At 42.0% G+C, this 23,024-nt stretch overlaps 1 protein-coding gene across 5 annotated transcripts in view; it reads left to right on the top strand.

The window, feature by feature from the left end:
* Window positions 1–23,024, top strand: part of LOC143352748 (cell adhesion molecule Dscam2) — a 249,819-nt gene that overhangs the window by 127,762 nt on the left and 99,033 nt on the right. For all 5 annotated transcript variants that reach the window (XM_076785506.1, XM_076785504.1, XM_076785505.1 and 2 more), the window contains exon 5: window positions 14,530–14,647. In XM_076785506.1, coding sequence (XP_076641621.1) covers window positions 14,530–14,647 — 118 coding nt within the window. The remainder of the gene's footprint in view (window positions 1–14,529; window positions 14,648–23,024) is intronic.

The raw sequence follows: 23,024 nt of genomic DNA, 5'->3' as shown, positions 1-23,024 counted from the left end.
GAATATGCTTTGGCGCATAGTATGTATTCTGCAAACGGATCTGGTTTGCACACCGATAAGGGGTCGGGTGTCTTCAATGTTTCGACGCAGCGAAACAATGTTTGGGGTTTTCAAGCGGCGCGTTTTCTCGGAAAAGTGCACGCGTCATGTTGGCCGTGGACAAACACCGCTGTACATATTACGGGGCAATGTGGAAATCCGCGATAAACTCACTTTGCCGTTTGTGCACAGCCATACGCGATTCGATATTACGCGTAGCTTTAGGCCGCGGATGACGATGCCGATCGATCGGCGCTGCTGGCGAACGCACGTGCACGTTCAATAGAGAAAAGTAGAAGAATCGGATTTTCCGCCGGTGAGCGAAGTTCAGCACTGGTTCATTAACGAACGCGATGCAATTAGAGGCCTTATTTCATGCGGTCGGGCCACTTATCGCCGATAACACGGCGTTTTTATCTCTTTTTTCGGTTTTTTCGGAAATCGCGCTCGTTGAATCACCGATGAAGAAATGGTTGGTTTCTTAATAGGTCCTACATAACTTACACAACCTCTTAATATGTTTTACATGGTTATTCGTTTTGTACCGTGTCCTATATCCGTGAACACAGGCTGATTTATCACGTTCTTTGCTTGTTCTTGCACTTTATCCGCTCCACGCTTTCCAATAAAACGTAGTTTTTTTAGAAAACGTTTTAATAATCGGAATAACTGTTACAACCGTGGTGGGGGTGACTCCATATGAGAAAATAAGTTGAAAATAAAGATTTTTTATCATTTGACGTATTCGAGGAAATCGAGTTTAAATATTCGGCAACACGCGGGCTGTTCAATAGGAATCGTTCGACAAACTCGACGGATCTACCATTACTATTGGACCACCCTGTATATCTATATGGTACAAGACCAAGAGTGTCTGGAATGGTATTAAATAAATCAGACTATTAAGAAGACGTCGCAGGTCACATACACTGACCAAATTTTTTAGAAATCCACCAAAATCTCCAATTAATATGCAAACACGAGGCCATGCTTTTAAACTTCAAACTTGTGAAACAGAAGCTTTGTCGGCGTACTTTGACACAGTTTCTTCCGTGGATGCTTTTAATCACATTTATAAGCGTCTTTGTCATGCCTGAAGAGATTAATCGAGTTAGACAGCACGATGAAGTTGTTTTTAACAGAGATTACAAGTTTGCGCAAGTATTAAGGCGTGGGTTATGCTTTGTACATTTTCGCTCATTTTTGGAATTGAAATAGTTTTGCAAGGGAGATGAACTAGTACAGAGTACGTAATCATTTAAATGTAGGAACATAGTCCGCATAGTTGACGAGAAAATAAAATATTATTTTGTAGGAACATGATGAAAATCATGAATTCTTGTACAATGGTATTCTCTATTATCGTTTATAGCACGTGTATTCGCTGCATTTTGAAACTCGATTTTCTCGAAAGCAAAGCGCTAGACGAAAAAATGTTATTCCTTCTTTCCGACCTTTTTTAACCTCTTGTCCTACCCGCTAACTCCCAATTGCTCAGGCCATAATAAACAAGAAGGTCGGTCACGCCTCGAACTTGCGCGAAATGTATGCGTCTTATGACAGTCTTATGAAAGTAAGGAAATATCGAGAACAACTGAACCATGGGTCTGACTCGTCTTGTTTACGTTTGGTCCGCGAGAGGTACCACGGGTCAGGGTCGAGCTTATTGTTTCTGTCCGAAATTTCTTACCACGAGTCTTACTCGTTGTTGTAGGACAAGGAGTTAATGCATAAATTCAGGTGGTACAGTCAAGTGACACGACCCGTACACCACCTACGGAATAATGCTGAAAAGTGCAAGAATGGACACGAGACGGTATTTTCTGGCATACCGGAGGGCCAGGAAAAGCGAGGGGTCACTCGAACTAATTAAATCAGCACGGATATACATGCCCGCCGGATTTGCCTGTGTCGCGGGAATTCGCAAGTGGCGTAAAAACCGTGCGGGGGTTAACGAGCCTGCGGATGATCGGTGCCTGGGATCAAAGTAAAAATTCCGTGAGCTCGGTAATTGCCAGACCCCGTCGACGAGATCCGCGATCGAGAGACCGTCTGAAAAGGTTTCCCTGTCGTTTTACTTGGATGGCATCACTCGTTACCGGCGCGATGGGAAACGTCTGCTTTGGGGTTAGGCTAGCGCGAGATACCCTGTGTGTGCGCGACGTTAAAGGGGGGTAGAGGGGTGGAGTCGGGTCGGAACGGAACGATACGGAAAAGGGAAAATATATACACACGCGGGAAGACGGGTGGAAGACGAGCAGGAAAAAGAAGACGAAGAAGAAGGAGACGGAGGAGAGCAGAGGCAAGGGGAGAAATCTCTACTCGAGCTCGGCTAACTAATGATGCTTCTCTTCGCGTGCCACACCTACCCTCCAGATTCAGGCTGAGGCCTCAGACGTGCCCATACGATGCGTACGAAAGAGAGAAAAAAAAAACAGTTCGAAGACGGTCTGCACGTTCCTCAGCCTGGCACTTCTCCCCCGCGTTAATCCGCCACGTAGTCTAGTGTCATAATTCATCCGCTCTTATCCATATTTTTCCCGGCTTTCGCGCTCCTTTTTCTTTTCATTTCCTGGTACCCCCCCTCTCTCGCTCTCTTCCCCCCCCCCCTACTCGACCCAGCATCGCGCTTCGGTATATCGGCCTGTCAACTAGTCGATAAGCCTCCGTCAGGGAATAATTAATACACCACCGCGCCGGCTTAGTCGTAAACCGCGGATGCAAGCCGGTAACGGTCTCGTAATCACGGCGAACGTAAACGAAACCGCGCTAAATACATGATTCCCACGGTGTTTGGTCCGCCTTAAGGCGGTTTTTTGATTTTAATCACCCGAACAATTAATCCGTCTTCCTTTATTGCGAGTCTCGCAATTACAAATGATCCACCATTTTTGAAGGAAGATTCCTTTTTACGTAAATTCCTCTTCCAATGCAGCACTTATGCGTGTGCATCGTTCTCGCGAACCGTGCAAGAGTATGCAAACAAGTTTTAGGTTTATGCGACATTCTGGAGTGTTGAAAATGTTGTTGTTCTTGATGTTATTGTCGCGTCCTTTCTTCAAAAATACTGTACAGAGATTCCAGCAGTGCATGCACCAAGACAAGAAGGTAAAATCCCTTAGCTGCACCACCCGCAACGACGAACCGCAACAACATTACATATTTAATCACGGCTACATTACAAGCCGGAATTATTATTTAAGTTTAATCAGCGGCCTCGTGGTTATTACGCGCGCTGCTACCGGGAACGTAGTCTAATGCTATTTGATATTTACATTAAACTAGACGGGTTGTTTAAGCCTCGTATGGCGGACCTTATTCACGACAACGATTCTCAAGACCAGTTACAGATTTATTTATCAATAAACATATTTCCGTTGGCACATGTCTTAGACATGTTAGACATTCTATTACAATGAAAAAGCGCTCCTTTGATTTTCCGTGGCAGTGTGTTTGACTGACCTTCGTACCTTTTTTTTTTTGTAGGATTAGCTGCTTGCCGATTGTAACACGGTTTTACAGATAGCGTGTACAGTAGCGGGTGTCTCGCGACACGTGACAATTTGAACGCTTATTCGTGTCCCGGCAGGCCGGGACTGTTTGCACGAGCGACGGCCGGTACAGAGATTCGGTTTTAATGGGATACAGATTCGAAGGTAATCGTTTATACGGCGAATGCACGGGATCGTTAATGTTTGCTCGACGAATTTGAAACAGAAAACGATCAGGCACGGCGTTCACCCACTATTCCCACTCCCCCGTGCCCGGATATTCAGGTTGTAGAAATTGCTTAGAATTGCTACGTATTCCAGCCGGGTAAACAGTTGGTTTACTGGCGCAGTTGTTATCTAAATACAGATTACCTCTAACGGGATTGCAAATTATTATTAGCTCGTGCGCGGCACATGATTTTCGGGTGCTACGCCACGAATGCAAGCATAGCCGCAATTGCCGGCCTTACGCACACTCGCCCAAGATTTGTTTACAACAACCGATTTACGTTAGTTCGCAACTTCCGCCCGACACAACAGTGGAACGTTTCATACGAAAAGCAAGACAATACCCTAATTCGAAAACTTTGCGTAAGCGGTAAAATTTTTGTTTCTAGCCTCTCTCATCGGTACAGAAGCTTGACACGCGCTCCTTTTTCAACTATACTCTGAAACATCGTCGTGACTTTGTCATTTCAATGAGTTTCAGCATAAAATTTTGGGAAAGTATTTTGAAGGTTCTATACTTTTAATAAATGTAATTTAAGAAAATTGATTTTTTGGACCAAACATAGAAATTTGAACGTTCAAAGCGGTGTTTGTTTTGTCAATTACGAGTGATTTTCAGCAAAGTTGGAGGAGCTTGGAGATAAAGCGAGTTTTACTATAGTTTTGTCCTACTTTTCGGGTCGAACACTCGATTATCGGTCGTTTAATGATTTTTTAAAAGTCCGAACATTCCTACCCGGGTCACGGAGAATGGTGCACGAATGCGATTCTGGTGTATCCTCGGTTACCCGTTAATCAATGTGTGGTAATATGAGTGACGGGAGCTTCGGCTATTGTTACGCTTCGGACGATTCCTAATTTTAACCTGTAGATGTTGTAGACACTGAAACCCACTCAATTATTGCAAGTGGTTTCGTGCCACTTAACATCGTCAGTATCGCTCTTTTCAAAATCCCTGTTTCTTCCACAAGTTAAGGGCTCATTAACAGTACGTTTTCATTATTCCGTGGTAAATAATAAATCTTTTATTCCAGAAATAAAACTTCATTATAACTTGTTTTGAATTATTATTTTATGAAACATTTCCCAACATATCTGTAACATTTTTCTGAGTAAAATGAGTCAAAACGTGACATAATTCGGAGTGCTGTTTCGTTTCACAATTTAATGGAACTTCGATTATTCGTGCCGATATCTGAATTCTCCATTATGCGAGAACATATTTAACGCGTAACCAGTTCCGCCGATTAGTACGCACAATAGAGCCTCTACTTTTGTGTGAATTAAACAGATAAATATGATCAAACTTGTGTCGTGTCAAGCAGAAAAATGTTACCTCTATGTTGATAAAAGCTCCATAAAATTTTGAATCATCAAAAATCGAAAGTTTTATCGTTGTGTTAATATTAACTATGCAAGAGCGCGGGTAGGAGTATCTGTGCATGATATACATACATATGTAATATTTCGGTCCCGAACTTTCTGCATATATCACGACATTACTGTATTTACATAAACATCTCATGATTCCTAATGGGCTTTACATTTTTCGCTTCTAATCCCAGACTTTGTAAGCCGAAACTTACTTAAGCTGGAGATTCGCGTTCGTGTTGTTATTTTTTCGTGTTTTGTTTGCAGTACTTGATGCAAAGTATACTTCCGTGGCTGTTGTAATTTTCGTGAGAGTATGCAAGCAGGCTGCCTGACCCGGCGAGCATTTTTCACTTCCACCGGGAACTCGGGATCCGTTAATTTCGAGGCTTCGCCACTAATCCCGCGAACCCTTCGTCCCGCCCCTATCTCAATCTTACTTCGTGCTTGTATCAAGTTTTGCTCATCTAACGTTGCTATAAACATGGCAAGCCAAATATCCGTCTTGCAGCGCACATGATTGAACCACTTAACCGGAACTCTTAACGAAAACAGGGCGAAACTGGGTTGCCTAGCAGATGCCTGGACTATCTCAAAGTGTTGGCGGCCTTACTTCAGAATAATCCACTTAGAAAACATATTTTATCCCGTCCGTAACATCTGAAAATTTCGCTCCGCACCGCGGAATAAAACAGCCAAATAAAACAGCGGATGCAACAAATTTAAGATTCATAAGTTTTCGCGACGTCCCCCTGTGTCACGAGCACATTTACAATCAAAAACATTTATTCCACCGAGTATAGAGCATCGAACGACGAAAAAAACCACAATTTCATGAAACAATACCAGAAACATTTTCATTTTTTACTAGATAAAAAGGTTTTGCCGGTTGCAAGGCTTGCCATATTATTTTTACATCATACCTTTTATATCTACGTATTATTTAATATTGACAATGAGCGTTTTAATAATGCTTTCGACTATTCTTTTTTTTTTTTCATTTCGCACAATTTTGAACAGTTACATTTGACGCGAATATGAAGTTTAATATACTCTCAATTAATGTTAAAAAAATGATGCTGTAACTATTTGGTACTTTAATTAAAGCTCAAGATAAAATTGACTACAATTGATTATAATTTTAAGATACGGTAGGCTACGTATTTAAAACTTTAGTTACTTGATGTCAAGATAACTGAATCGAAAAATTGAAACAATAACGACTACTAGTTCGTTGAATTTTTATTTTCCCAAGAAAAACGCCTTCAAATACGTGGAAATTGCTACCGTTTACTTTATGCGTTGTATAGTTAAGTGATCGATAAAATTCTCAATTAACGATTCAGTTGAGCACTTTCCAGCTCCAGTGAGTGTTCAAAGAAATTCATAAACGTAGATGCAACTGCATTGTACCGGTAACAATGAAGAAAAGTTTATTAGCTTTTTTATGGCGACTCATTTCGCTTTAGTAAGATCAGTCATTCTAGCTGTTCCGGGTTTCAATTTTTCCGGTCCGGATCGTTTCAACGTAGATGGTCTATCGCGGCTCGTCTACTTTATGCTAACAGTAATTGCGCTCATACGCTTTTTAACTTAATAGCGAAACTCACATGCTCCGTGAGTCTTCCGCCCATCGCCCCGTCTCCGCGTAGGACACAACTAATGAACTGAAAGCTCGATATACACGGAGGTTATCGTGAGTAACGAGCAAACTTTTCACAATTATCCGTCACTCGGTTGTTTCGAAAATGTTCGAATCGGTGTAAAGTTCACTTTTATTGTTCGAGCTGGCGCACGATGAACGTGTTTATGCGATCAACAATAGTTTTGTAGGTTGCGATGTAATGCTGAATTATACTAAAAGTTGATACGAAAGTATTGGAAATGCTAGAGTTTCGTTGTTGAAACGCTGTGTCTGTTAAACATATTAGTTCGTTGGCAAATAGTATAGTTATCACTAGCATAACCTATGCGAACTTCTTCATTGCTTTGTTGAGCAATTTCAGAAATTATGTCATTGGTGAATTTTTGAAAACTGATTCAGCCTGGTTTTTCACAAATTTTCCTCTTTAAGAAAAAATATATGGTAACCATAATCGAACCACGGGAATGACTTCTTTATTATTAGATTGCGAATCTGTATGAAAAATAAAAATAAGAATTTCGTTTCTCCTTCAATAATTTTAGTAAATTGAAAATAAAGTATCGACGTTCTTAAATTCCCAAAATTCGTCTGTTTTATATTTTTGCTACTCACTTTTGTCACAAACGCACAAAATCTGCAGTCTAGTTATTATTTATTACATGCGACATTTAACGGTAATAATATATTTTGTTTGTGCTCTCCAAACTAAATTCGCAAAAGCACGCAAATTCACTAAGTAATCCATTTTCATCAATTATACGGGATGTTTCATTTGTTTTGTTCGCTGTAATTTCTTCGTTACTTTACAAGAGAATTAAATAGTTGCATATTATTAGTATCTGGTAGTATAGTTAGATAGTATCACCTTTTCAATGTCATTCTAAAACGAATTTCATGGAAACCAAATGTAAATTGAAATAGTTTTCCAATTCCCGTTTTATATTTATAAAGAGTATATTAACCTCTACAGTTTTAGTCGCAGTAGCTAAAGTGTAATTGTATCGACCAGACGCTACTACGTTATACTGCACGTGTCTTCGATTAGTCGCTCAATATTCATTTAGCAAGTGGCTCTTATGTAGCATTAGGGAGGGATCAATCAATCATCTTGATCATGAGCTGTGCTATAATCAAATCAGCTCGTACGGGCCTACAGCCAAGAGGAATTTCCACAAATGGTATTGCTGATTATTATACTATCTTTATACAAATTTTCACTTCTGTACGTAGTTTTATGAAAAACAGAATGAGTTTGAAAATTTATTTCGCTCAAAAGAAGATTTCTTCAGGTCGAAATTAAGTAAAAATATATTTAATTTTAGTGAATATTGATAAAAGTAAGAACAGCATCACCCAAGTTTTGTAAATTTAATTTGGAGAGCACAAAAAATTGATAATCATTGATTTCAATGAAAAAATTTAATATTCATTGTGCTTTAAAAATATCTATAATTAATGTAGGCACAGTAATTGGTAGCCCCACAGTAATTGGGTTCCTTACCCTATATAAATAGGAATGTCTGCAGTATTTGCAGTCTCGTTCTTGACTCGACGAGTTTACAACATCCCGATCAACAGCCTCAATTGCAACAGATTGTAATCGGTCGCATAGAGGATCGTTCCGACCCCGTCGCCCGAACAAAAAGCTCGGAATCGCGTCCGATTTAAGAACGCAATTGCGGGATGGAGTAGCGGGTCTATTTGCCGTCTTTTTGTCGAAACAAATTCTTCCTCCACTGGAATCGTTGCTCCCTTACGCGACGGTCGCGTTCGTCTTCTCCGTTCCCTCAATACAAGGGCAAGTTTCGCTTTAAATTTTCAACGAACGCGCGACCCCTGTGGGAACTTCCCTCGAGACCGCCAGCTGGAATTCTTTGGTAACTTTGCAATCTCTGTTTCTCTTTTTCCGATGTCCGATGTAAATTAAGCGCGAGACGGCCTTGACTGTGCGGGAACTTCCTCGGTCGCCGGGAGTTCTCGAACGAAGTTCTTCGGATGTTTCACGACGACGATCCACGCGCGATCGTTAATCCTCCGCGCGATCTCGCGTCCAGGTCCCAGATTCCGCGTGTCATACGCGAATGGAAATTAGAGCCTCCCCTTAAGTGCAAATCGATAGCACGTGCAAGTCCCATGTCAGTAGATATATCGATGGATTTCGGACAATCGATTCTCTGTTTATAATGAAACATTAATCAGATACGACGGAACACGACAGATCAAGCTTACAATAGTGTTCTGGCCTGTGTTTGACAGTGTAGGACATTGCCCTGGAAAGTAGTCTTTCACAAGGCATAATTTACTGTTCAGTTCGTGTTGCAGCCATTGTATGATCTTAAATCGTTGACTATGAAAATACCATCGAAAGAATGTTTAAAGAATGTTGTTAAATACTTTTTGCGTCTGTAAGTCTTTCCCTCAACATGTTCACCCGTGTTTGAAACATTACTTTTGCTAAACGGTTAGAAACAGCTCAAATATTGTGACGAACTACCCCGTATACTTGGAAATAGGTCACCTGTAACCTAAAAAATTTATAGTGATGTATAAGAAGTTGGACAGTCAGTGGGAGATCCTCATACTGTAGTAGACAGGCTCCATTTCGCATGAGGCGAAGGTAGACACTTCGGCAAAATATTTAATACTTTATAAACTATTCCAGCCGTAAGACTGCAATTTTTCTGGAGGAAGTTTTTTAATATCGCTAAGAGCTATTCAGTGTTACGGAACGTTTCTCAAAAACTAGGGGACCCATTAAATAATCCTCAGTAGAATGATTCAGCCATGGTAAGACGTGGTTAAAGTAGGGTTTTGGTTACTCTTTCTTTTAAAGAAAAGTTTACTGTAGTCCCTAGGATATATTGACACAAAGTAACATGCATAGAAAACAAAAACTAATCGAATGAATCGTTCTATATATATTCTAGATTGAGCAGTAAAGTACATTAATGTCGGCTAAAGTTCATGGAAACAGACGGACATTTTTTTGGGAACAGAGATTTCATTCGTGAAATCTATGCAGCCTCGCGTTAACGTTAACAGTTACGGAGATACTTTTTATGAAATGATCCTAATATGTCTATTAAACTAGACCCCTTTGCCTACTAATTTTTTAAGTTCTGTTGAAAAATTGGTAGAATTAGTGGTGGTTGTTTGAATTTGTAAAATTTCAAAAGAAAAATAGCAACATCGATTTCTCACGCCGTTTTATAAGAATAAAATTCGAATGCCAAGGGGTTAGAAAGTCAGAATCCGTCATTTGGACTATAGGTCCAGTGTTGAAGACTCGTCACTGAGCTTTTGTAGGTTTAACTGTTCCAGCGCGGACTGTTGACCGCGCCGTGAGCGTATGAAACCGGCGCGGCGTGCACATAACTCGTAGGCAGCCATCTAACACTCTCTGCGTACACAACAGCCGCAAGTTCCGTTACAGGGGAACGCGGGAATCTTGTTAGCGAAGACTGCATATAAACGTCAGCCGCATATCTTGAGCCACTCTGGGGCTAAATGCGCCTCGCGGTACGAATCCGGTGCATCGCGGCGTGTCGCATTCGCGGATCTGGCCGCGACAGCCACGGCATTTCCGTGGCACGCGTTCTTTCTCGTTGCATACTCTCTCCCTCTCTCTCTCTCTCTCTCTCTCTCTCTCTCTCTCTCTCTCTCTCTCTCTCTCTCTCGCGCGCGCGCTTGCGAGGAGGCGTTTCGCGTTCGCGTCGACGATTAGAAGGGATGCAGCGAGTGTCTTCTTTCCTGGGAGGGAGGAGGGGACAAGGGGTTTCATCTGTGTGAGAATACACCGCGTATTCGGTAATACAACGCTCAGTATTAAATTCCCTCGTTCAAACAACGTGGCACGCGTATTTTGCACTCGCGCGTGCCCCGCCGGATGCTCGAGGGATTGACAAGCCGAATCGAATCAAATTCGGCTCGAATTTATTCGACGGATCGATGACCGGTACGATAATAAAAAACGCTGTAATCATCCGTGGTATATCGTTCCAGGTTGCACATATCGGGCTCCTTTGTTGCAATATTGATTACAACATTATTACACAATATTCGGTGCGGTATTACATACCACGGGCCGGATAATGTCGACTGTCGCTAATTTCGCGAATATCTGTTAATGAAATCTTAATGAACAAAACGTAGCGATCGCGATCCCAATGACGGCCGCAGTAAATCTGAACGAGTCCGTCGACGTGCCGTACACAGTGAACGTTGTGTCTATAAAAACTACTGTTTACAATAAAAACGTGTGCCTGACGCTGTTGTGAACGATGTGGCATAGTTTTTCGCACGCTCTAATCTTTTTTATCTTGCTGTTGTATTCGTTCGACACACCGTACGGTCACCGGCAAATTCAAAATTCTTGCCATTTCACTGGTAGTTTTATTTCCAGTCGCAATTTCCTAAACGATCGCGACTTGTTCATTTTGCATTGCCATCTATGCAGTGATTTTTCCTATACGTAATTTTCAAATAATAATGTATACACGTATTGAATTTACCTATTCGTTCAGAGATTTCTTCGACAGATAATCCTGAATCACGATATGCGACGTTTTCGTTGAAGAGAAAATATTTAAGCCATTTCTGTATACAGTCAAGTTTTGATCTAAGCGGAATTCTCGGGTCCGTGTTGTGACGTTCTCCGAGACAGGTCCGTTCTTGCTACCGCGTCACACCCCCCTCCCTCTCCCACTTCGCTGAACGTGGAAAAGGCCAGCGCGTGTAAACACGGACCGAGGCAACTCGAGTTTCTCGGCCCTTCGAGGGGTATGCCCCCCATTGGAGGGGATTGGTGAACTGACTATGATCGTGTACCTCCGTTCGGCTTAGATCAAGAGATCTAATTTTTTTACTGTATACATATTTAGCGGACACAATATCAATAGTGATAATTAGACAGACTTTTCTTATGTTAGAAAATTAAATTAAATTCAAATAACACTGACTTTCTTAAATGTTTCTCATATAAACGCTGAGATAGATCTAAGTAAACCATGAGTGTTCCCATAGTAATTTCGCATTGACCTCGACGTGTAAGCGATAATTCTATGGGTATTCTATGGGTACCAATAGATGATTCGAAATTTGATGACACGGATTGTTCCATAATGCCACTATAGTGCACACAAAGTTCCAGGTGTGCAACTAGTAAAACTTGATAGAATACAGTAATATTCCTTCGTAAATCAGTGTCCTTATTGCAATTTCGTCCACTGTATTCCACGAAGGGTTGGGCGGTAAGTTTCCCTTGAGCGCTGGGATAGACGAGCTTTGGCGGCGCTTGGGTCAATTTCAAACCATATTAAAGTTTCCTTTAGCGCGCTTCAACGTGCCTTTGATGTCGGAATATAGACGATTATGTTTGCAAATTCTTTTTTGGAATGGAACTAATAAACTTTGTATATTAATAGTGTGTATTCTGTTTCGGGAAAGTCTGCGCCGACAATGGCGCTGTATTCTTAGCATATTGAAAGCACGCTCGGAAATTATCATACACACAATAGCCTTCGTTGCCTTTGACCGTCCGCCAACCCGTTTGATTAACAATTTCTATTTTGCAAATACGACTTGTAATGTACGTACAGTCAGAGTACAGTACATAAAAGTTGATCATACATTGTTAAAACAAAATATTATAAATAAAAGACAATATTAAATACTGTTGGTATACAATCTAAACAAACTCATAGCGAATCGAATGAGCTTTGCTCGTTTTAGTCGATTTAGAAAATGTGGTTTTACTGAAACCATTCGTTCCACTTTCAATAACCTTCTCTCATTTTGGGAATCAGCGAATTTTGAACAGATTATTCTAAATTGGTAATACGTGTCACGAGAAGAACCTAAAAGTGATTGAAGTATAAATATCGCTGAATGCTTTTCGAATCGAACTCTGTCACAACCCATTCTTAAATAGCCTGTACTTCGTTATTTTTGCAAATATGTCTGCAAAACTGTAGAAAATAGATTGTCGAATTTATGGGAAAATTGATCTTTTCAATTTTTTACACGAGAATTTATTACTACTGTAATAGTAGGTAGTTTATTTAAATATTTAGTGTGCTTGTGCAATAATGATCTTTACTGAAACGAAATGTGGACATATTATTAAAATCAATACAGTTATTGTCTCCATTCGGTATTTTCATTATATGAAAATGATTAGTTCAACAGTTGAAACACTTAAACCACGAACGCTCTAATTAAATTACCTCTGCAAACTGAGAACGCCAGGAGCACACAAATATTCATAAACGATGTTACAATTATAAACCTGCATAACTTTCAGTGGGATTTGTTTATAATTCGTGAACAGACTGACTGCCGAATAAATCATTGAAAATAATTGCTTATCGTCGAATAAAAAATTGTTTACTAACACCGACAACTGTACAAGATGAGCCATATAAAAATGTTCCCAATTTCATCGTAGAAACATTCGCAGAACATTCAACGGGTTAAACAGAATCGTTCCTCAACTTTCTTTCGAAAGCCATTTCATCGATCAATTGATTTCGAGGATCATTAACCAACGGTTACACTTCCCCTATACCCCGAAAATCAGGGATCGTAGCGAAATCACCGAGTGGAACTCGGTCGAAGAGTGATCCAGGCGGGGGTGAACGAGGGTTAAGGACGGTTTCCAATGTTCGTGGAGCATCAACGAGATACCGGGTGGTTATCTGCCCCTTTATGGCAGGCCACGTCGCGCGTCGTGAGACGCGGCCGCTATCTGCGGCCATAATTTCCCATTAAACGTCGGGGCTGATGCGTGCACCGGCACGGATCCTGTTTCTCTCTCGCTCGTTCCCTTGATCCTTCTATCCGGCTCTTCTTTTTCCGTCTCTTCCCGGGGCTGCGGGGAACCCGTTGTTCCTGTTCCTTTTTCAGCCGGCGGCTATTTATGACGCGCCGTGGAAAACATTTCCCGTATATCATGGAACAAACTTACATGAACTCGTCCTGAGGGAAGAAGAGGGTGCGTCGGAGCTGCAAAGTAACCCCCAACCCCCCACCACCCCCGTTCTTTCAGGGTTCTACGTGTCCTGGCTGGTTCTCGCTCGCGTTTCTCGTATCTGTTTCACCGTGGGGATGAAAAAGAACCAAGGGGGTCAGGATGTATTTCCTGCTCGGTTTCCTATCCTCTCTCCTTCGCGCCTCCTCGTTCTTTTGTTAAATCTGCGGCGATATTGTCACTATCAATTTTCCGAACAATGCACCTAATCCAATACCGTTTTCCCGCGGTGTTTCCGTTATTTCTCGAGCGCCGTTTCGTGCGAGTCTCGCGTACCCGGCGAGGACGATCAGCACGCGCCGGATTTCATTTTGTAATTTACAACGGACGGTTTTTAATCCCGCGCCTGTTTTATTAAAACTATCCCCTCGGCAGTCCGCCGGCTGCTTCCTCCGTTCCGGCTCTATTTCGCGGAATATATTTCGCGTGCATCGCGGGCCCGAACCTTACCGGAATTCATCTCCGCGCAAGATGGTTCCGTGGGGCGACATATTAAAGGGAGAGATTTTCCCTTCCATCCCCCAGACCCCGTTGTCCTAAAAATTTCGCGCGAGTTTTCCTGCAGACCCGGAAACTTTGCCCATGGAGGGAAAGATTTCTTTATTATTTCACGCACAAGACCCCCGGGTCTATTGCTACCCCCCTCCCTTCCCCAGCCCCACCCCGCCACCAGGTGTATTGTCGTTAGAGGATTTACGAGAGATCCCGTCGTTTTTTTCTGCTTGCAGAGATACGGAGCACCATGCCGCCGATGATAAATGAGAAGGTGGTCTACATGTCGGCGAGGCTGAAAGACACCATTGTGATACCGTGCGTCGCGTACGGAAATCCAACACCAACCAACAGGTAAGAACGCCGCGAGACAGGATACCTGCGAGTTTTCATGCTCCCGGGTGCCATAATACTTCGTAGCCGGTCCCGGGAAATTCCGACGATACCGTTCATCGTTCGTGACAGAATAATCGATCCGAACAATTTTCGGGATAGGTAAATGTCCTTAATCTCGGCTACGTTACCTTGTTCGCGGTATTAAAAGCTACAAATCAATTTTGAAGGTTCCTGCATCTCGGTCTGGGTTAGATCAATTATTACCGGGACTCGAAATCAACGGTTATCTTTTTTTTTAATTCTATTAATTCTATTCGAAATTATCTGCTTTGTTTAACAAAATATAACATTCCTGTGGAATTATTTAGACATTACAAGCGTATATGGCACATGGATTGGTATGAAAATTCGATTTGTATATGATATAGCCTAAGTCTAAGCAATAAATGCTTCATAAACACTTAAAAATACTAAATAGAGGTATAAAATGTCTCTTTGTTTATTCGTACAATACAATATTAAAACGTTCTCGCTCTAAGAAAACAGTAATTACGCGCGGCAAAAGAATACAGGACTACAATCAAAGTTATTACCTTCAAGTATCGACCAAACACATATTCGAATCGTGTCGCGCTAAAAAGAAAAAAAAACGGTACAAAGCACCACAACATAGTAAACCAGTTTCACTTTTCCAATTTACAAAAGCTGTAGTGTAGCCAACTCGTTTAATCCACTTAGCGGGCGTTTTTATGAAACAGTACTCTAACCGATGACTGCGCACAAAGCATCGAGCAGTTATTCGCAACATATTGCACGAGGGTGCGAACGATCGCATGTATTTCTTCGAAAAAATGCGGGAAGCCTGAAAAACCATTGAACGTTTATTATCCGCTTCATAAAGCATGCGAACGAGAAAAGGAGAGAGAGAGCGAGAGAGAGAGAGCGAGAGAGAGAGAGAGAGAGAGAGAGAGAGGGAGAGAGAGAGAAAGGCTATCCATAAACCTTGGTAATTGCCAACTTTTGCAAAACGGTCCTCGAGCACGGTTCGCTTACTTGCCAAACAGTTTTCCGATACAACGGGACGATGTATTGACGAAGTTTAATTTAATTGGCTAGGTCGCGGCAACAGCGCCGCACACGGGCTCGTCTTGCCTGCGGAAAAATATCTCGATTTAAACCGAGCGGTGAAAGGGCTCCGAGCCCTTACTTTTCGCATTTCCGAGGACCTCGCGATCCACTGTCGATTACGCTGCAGAACCTTAACACATTCGCATCACAAGTTAGAGTGTGGATTTTTATGCGAAATAAAAATTCTCCGAGACAATTTTAATTTCATTTTAACACTAAACCTACTGAGCCTTAAAAGTAACTAATACATGTTGTCTTATAAAAATGCCGATATTGAATTCATTTGGATTGTGTGCAGTTGGTATTATAATACATGCTCTACCAAATATATTCATTTAATCATTTCCACGAAGTCATCTTCGTAATTTCGGTAATTGTAAAATAAAAAATCTGGAACCGGCCGTTTTGACCGGCGGTGACTTCCAATACTTCCAATGTCTTTACAACTTTGCATTTAACCAATCCATTTTATGGCTTTACGAATACTTCACTTACAAATAGTAAATGCATACGGAATTTCAACGCGATCGGTTGAATGGCTATTGAGAAAACGGAACATGAGGTTGACTTATTTTCTATGCACAGAGAAAGATGCCCACTACCCTCAAATCAAAATAAATGAAAATAAACCGGAAACATTTACAAAAGTTATAATTTATTAAAAAATATAAAAATGAACAGCACGATGAACAGAGAAAAGGTTGCCCGTTGGATATGTGTTAAAATTTGTTGGGCAACGTTGTTGGTCATTCAATAGCAGGCATAGTGTTGAAACGCGAGAACATTTTTGCACATGTTGATCGTTGTACTCCCTTAGTGGCCCGGAAGCGGCGTCGCTCGTTTCCTATTCAGCCTTGATAGCCGCGCCAGCGTTCCGGCACACGATTAAACATTAAGCATCCATTTACTTTCCGGCATGGCCCAGTAATCCATCGTCGAAGTAGAAGGTAGCGGCTGCGAATCAAAGGGTGGGCGATGAGAGAGAGAGAGATTAATAAGACATCCAGTCGCATCCTGGAATTAACGTTGAATCTCCGACTCGGGGCCCACGCTTGAATCAGAAGCCCCGGTTAAATCATTGACGATAATCCTCCGCAACAACTGAGCGCCTCCACGCGCTCCGATCGAACGGCGGTCTCATCCTCGGTCCGTCACGGGATTATAACGAACGCGTTATTGAAATGTAAAAATTTCAATTTCGCGCGATTTTTCTTCGCCGCGATTCGCCCCGTTCGTCTTTCCCGATCTTTCCCTGGCATGATTCTCTCGTTCTTCTCTTAAAATATGAAACGCCATCCCGGAACCGATGTTATCTCGAGGAGATCCTTGCCTTCCGGTTGACTACTCCTCCTCCCCCGTAATTTACCTCCGAGTAAGGTCTACGTACGCCGCTGCCTCTCGAAATATACTTGTTCCTCTATTTTTCTTAGCCAACGGCGGCTTCCATTTTCGGAACGTGATTTCGTTTGGACAAAACCAGGGAACGGGAATGGGTTAGTGAATGATAACAATGACCGGGGAAATGAGATCTTTCTGTTGGACCGTTTCTGCCCGTCGAGTAATACATGCTCGCGGAAGCACGACCCCTTTGTTCCCTTTTTTTTTTTATATTAATGCTAATTTCAAACATGGCTTCGGCAAAGGTGCTACGCATGACGTTGTATTTTCGTGGAGGTAGCGAAGATCGAGGTTATGGGTGAGTGAGTATGCATTATACTGGGAGAGAGGAGAAACATTCCTGTTTGAAAATTGTTATTAGACTTCCTTCGCTGCGTTCAGATAGACTCTTGTACCATAGTCTCTTATTAAAGTTGACTGTTGTCCAGATTGCAATTTGACTAAATACTAGTTAGTCAAGATACCTAACAATATTGTGGAATCTCTCCTCGACACATGAAACAATTCTAATTATTTCCTTCTGTTCTTTTAATTGCCTTTGTATTTACATAAAGAGTGGCCCAGAAAGAGGATTTTTTGCGGGAATTTTGCCCACATTTTTATGCCAAATTATAATTCAGTTGTCACAAATTTTTAAGTTCAGCTAACCATCAGATTTCGAGATTTCGACAATCGGTTTCATTAATGCTTTATATTAACTTCAAAAATTGTTTCCAGGTTTCTCCAATTTTTAATGAGGACATTAAATAAGGATTTTCAGAATTCACGTAGACCTATATTTTCATTTTCATGAAACATTGATTACAGCTACTCGGAACATACATTCCTAGTTACATTTTCTTAAATCCGATAACTGGCTACGTTGTAACATTGCAACGCACACCAAACTGCACCACCCCTCGACAAATTCTTGCTATTTCTTTCTGGGCAAACATTCATGTTTGAACTTTATTTGAGTAAGCGTACAGCCGTATACGCAACGACCTTTATTTCCTTTTTTTCCCCTTTTCGTAAGGAACGCGAATGTTATTACTCCTTGAAAACGCTTCGCACTGTTTATTTAAACATCAGTCAAACGATGGATGAGTTTGTGAATTTTTCATTGCGGAACAAAGTTCGTATTTTTCTTTTCAAGCATTCTCTACGTACACAATGGAGTTCCGTGTTAAAAAAACAGTGAATCCGTCACGTGTTCCGCGCGACTCGCGGTGAATGGAATCAAGCAAGGGTTAAAAAAAACTGTGCCCGACTGAGTTTGAGAAATCATAATACGGAAACCGAGAGAATACGGACTGTGAGGATCTGAAAATTTCGCGTTCTCCGTGGTTCATTCCCTTTTCGAAAATAAAGCGGACACGAGAAATCCTGTATGGTCAAAGGACAATGGCTGTACAGAAGGCATCCGGAATGGGATCTGATTGGTAGACTGCATTTATGACAAAAATGACTAGGTGAAACACAAAACTGAAAACATTTAAGGAATCTACAAATCTTACTGTTTTATTTCCAGCTCGTTAAAATTATTGGAAAAGGAAATGGTAATTATTTAGAAAGTACCACTGATCTCCGATTTTGATGAAATTTAAGTAAGTTATAGATTTCGACATTTTGAACAACTTTTTCCTTTTCCAATCTAGGGGGGTCCGCATAATCTTTGCATTGTAGCTGTCATACAGAATTTGATCTAGTAATGGAAAAATCATGCCAATAGAATGAGTTGTGGTTAGACCGTGGAGGGGGCGGAGACCACGCATACGAAAATCTAAGGGTAGCTTTAAAAATTGGAAGCTCACCTTCTGTAGGTATGACCAGAGTGAGACCCTGTTCTCCCCCTCATCTCCACAGCGTGTTTACAAAAAAAAAAGTAAACAGACGCCGCGCCGGAACAGTCTTACGCTGCCACGGAGCGTGTAAGAATACGGACAATTCAATACAGTATTAGAAATCTAAAAGCGACCCCACTATATCGGAAAAGGAAAAAGTATAGCTGCATAACATATTTAAATTTCATCAAAATCGAGTGGTACTTTCTAAATACTTACCGAAGAAATAAGTGTCTATGTAATTCCTATGTCTTACAACGAATGCAGACAATTTTTATTTTGCATAAACTAGTTATTAGCTTATTAGGTACGCATAATCTTGCAATTGGTCGAAATGACAAGGTAGAGTCTCCTCCTTCCCCTGTGCCGTCCCGCTGGTCTTCTTTCCAACAACGCAATTACCTCACGATTTACTTATTTGATGAAAAAAATTTGATTTCGAAATCCGCGACATCTACTGCAAAAAATTGACCGACCCGGCGTGGAATATGCCGAAGACGAGGTTTCCGTTCGGACATCCGTACGTCCCGGACGAAACAAAATTATAGCGTCGATTACTCGGTCGAGGGCTCGCGCGGCTCGTCGAGCGTGGTCCCATCGAGGATCCCAAGGATCCTCGTGGATCGGCGTCGATCGAGTTTACACGGGATCGCGACTCGTATTCCCATTAAAATCTTCCGACGACGTTAACGACCATAGACGGCTCTATTCCGTGGCAGATATCGGCCCCTGTTGCGAGGGTATCAAAATTTTAACGACGCTCGACGCGAGGCGCGGATAATTCGATACGCGTGCGCCGCTTTATTAACAATTCCCTGTCGCCGATGTTTGACAGCTGTAATTAATTTCGTCGGTTCGAGCGACGCCCTGGGTTCGTCTCCCCGATCGATCGGCATCGTGTCGGCGAATAAACGCCGCGATAAGCGAACGAGGCGAGCGGATGTGCGACGACGAGCGTCGACGGTCCCGGAGATCCTTAGGATTCACTGGTCGGCCGGATCGATCGCACGCGAAAGTCACGGGGGCAAGGACGCGAGAGCCGGTCCTAACAGACGCGAATTCGTTTGTGCATCCACGATGCTAACCCGGCGGGGACGAACGAAGGCGGCTGCGAGCTATATAGACGCGGGGGTGTATGGGTAACGCAAACAAACCGACCGCTGATTACAGAGACTGCTTCTGACAGCCCATCAAATATTCCGCATTTACGTGTACGTCGACGTCACTGAGTATTCGGTGGCTGTGCTTTGCGTCGCCCTCTCGCTAACGCGGTTCTCTCCGTCCGTATTTCTCTCTTCCTCTCGCGCTCTTCCTCTCTCTCTCTCTCTCTCTCTCTTCATCCAGCCCTCTCGTCGCTTCCTCTTCCGTGGCTCCGCCGAGTTGACGGAACCGAGCAAAGCGAGGGAACTGCCGCGCACGACGGAGAAAGATTCGACCAGAGGATAAGTTTAACAGAGAGGGAGAGGAGAGCGAGAGGGCGAAGTAAGGATGCGAGGACAGGAAAGGGAGAGTCTGAGGGTTTGCCAACGTGGCAGGGCTTCCATCCCCAGGCTCCCTCCCACACCGTCCCTATCCCATCTCCTTCCCTCACCAATTTCCCTCCGTAAATTCGATTATCTATAGGTATACTCCTCGTCGACGTTCTCTCCGCACTATCTCTCTCTCTCTCTCTCTCTCTCGCTCGTCGATTCCCGGCAAGCATCCTACGACTCTTCACTCTCATCGGCCTGGTTTCACCGCACCTTCCACCATGCTCCAGCCTCTGCGAGCCGACTAAAGCAGAGACTGTCACGCTTTTCGAAACTGCCGCGGCGGGTTCGGGGTCAATCACCGCTAGTGCGGCACACGGACAGCGGATAACCGAGGCACAGGCAGCAACAGTATCATTTTTGAACGAAGTTAGAGGAGCTGCTACCGCTCCAGGTCCCCGGGGACCTCGCCTTAGCCTCGAGATTGCAGCCCAGGAAGTATTCCACGCTGGAGACCGGCCCTGGTCCACGAGAGACCACGGCCTAGATCGCAGAGAGCGTTCCACCCTCGGACGTTTTCTCGAAAAAGGGTGGACTCTCGACTTTTGCGCGGTCACGTTCATCTTCAGCCCTCGGCCTGCAAGCACAACCAGCGCGCGGAAGATTCAACCGGCGAGCTCTTTCATCCCTTTCCGTCGATTGTACATTGTCCGCGACGCCGGGAACGAAATACGATTTGATGGATAGACCGTCTACGTGGCTGAAATCAATGTACACTGTGACTGGAATTTGTTATACTGGAAATTCTGCGGATTTCTCGCTGTTAATTTTGAAATTGCGCAGAGGTTCGGGATGCAAAGAATGGGACTGACGACAGTGTTTCCGAGATACTGTGCGACCTTTAAACAGTGATTCCTGAGGTTATTAGAAATCACTTCTTCTCCAGCGAAAATGTTAATTCTGGCTTTATCAACGAGTTATTAATGAAAAATAAAATAAATGTACGACGCATTATCAAGGTCTTCAAAGTTCCTTTTTCCGGTGTGCACTGTCATCAATAATCATGATAAATTCATAGGACCGGGTAGCTTCTAAGCATTAACACTATCATTAACACCATATTTAACATTAAAATGAACCATCACTTAAAGTAACAAAAAATTTTAGAAAATGTATTTTGTTTCGTCTTGTAGGAAATAAAAAATGAACGGCACGATTGGAAGTTCTACTACTAACAGAAAAAAAAAGAACGATGACGGTGTATGCTAAAGTCGGTAGATGCCGAAGACGTTAGCGTAAGCTCTACGAGTTAAGACGTAAAAACAATTTTGTTGCGAACTTAAGGAACCACTAGAAAAAGTGGGGAAAAACGATGGGTTCGCAGTGAAACTACCGCACTGTAATGGCTTACACAAGTTGGTCATTAGAGTGTACCTATTACATTGGCAAGGAACTTCGTCCCCACTCAGTGGATCGTACAATTTTATTCCGTCGTCAATGATACTTACCTAAATTATACCGAATTCATTCGATCGATAGATTAAAGTCGTTGAAACGGAACGAAACTTTCTTGTTAACCTAACCTCAGGAGGTAGACTTTAATTATATACTAATTTCTAAATATAAACATTGTTTTTATTTTATGTTTGCATAGTATGTATTTTCACTGAAGAATGTTAAATAGGGACTAATTACAATTAGATCTTTCTTATCGAAAGGTATTGAATTGCAAGGTTCGATAGATCTTGATTATTGCTGTGCTACGTAGTGCCTTGGTCGATGAACTTCCTCACCGTATTGGCGTTAATTATGACAGTCTCCTGCACAGCCGCGTGCTAATTGCGTCGAATCCTAATATCTTCGACGTATTATTATTGTCATTAGACCCCTTTCTCTCGAATTTTCAGCTCGGTGGTTCGAAGCATTACGGACGTTTGTCCAGCTACAATATCCAATTTTTCTTTTGACTTCGATTAGCATTCTTATTGCTAATTTAATATTATACACTGTCACACCAATTTAGTACAACGAAAATAATAAAATCAATAATGTAATACCGTAATAATGATAATAAAATTATTACTGATAGTTATTGTTATTAAAATAATTACTAACAAATGAAAAGACCATCCAGAAAGATACATGTAAAACATACAATATGCAGAAACAGTAAAACGGAATATGGATAAACACAACACAGCAGCAAAGATCATACATCAGGAATTTGCAGTTCAAAATCAATCCATACAAGCACACATACCAATACTGATAAATACACATCCGAAAATACACTCGAAATTCAAAACTCAGATAAAATGTAAACGCAGATAAAACAATCGTAAATAATAGGTCAAACATCACGCTCGTCAACAAGAGTGGAAAAACAAACCTATCAGATAGACATTGCAGTACCTAATGATGCAAACATCGCACAAAAAAAAAAACATTTTAAAAAATCACAGAATACACATCACTGGAAAACGAATAAAAAGAGCATTGGGAACGTGGAAACAGCAAAACAATGGCAATGGTACCAATAATGGAGTCAGTGACAGGGATTGTAAAAAACAAATTCAT

Source organism: Halictus rubicundus, chromosome 3, assembly GCF_050948215.1.
Source record: "Halictus rubicundus isolate RS-2024b chromosome 3, iyHalRubi1_principal, whole genome shotgun sequence".
Classification (NCBI taxonomy): domain Eukaryota; kingdom Metazoa; phylum Arthropoda; class Insecta; order Hymenoptera; family Halictidae; genus Halictus; species Halictus rubicundus.
This window is presented reverse-complemented; position numbering and strand designations above follow the sequence as displayed.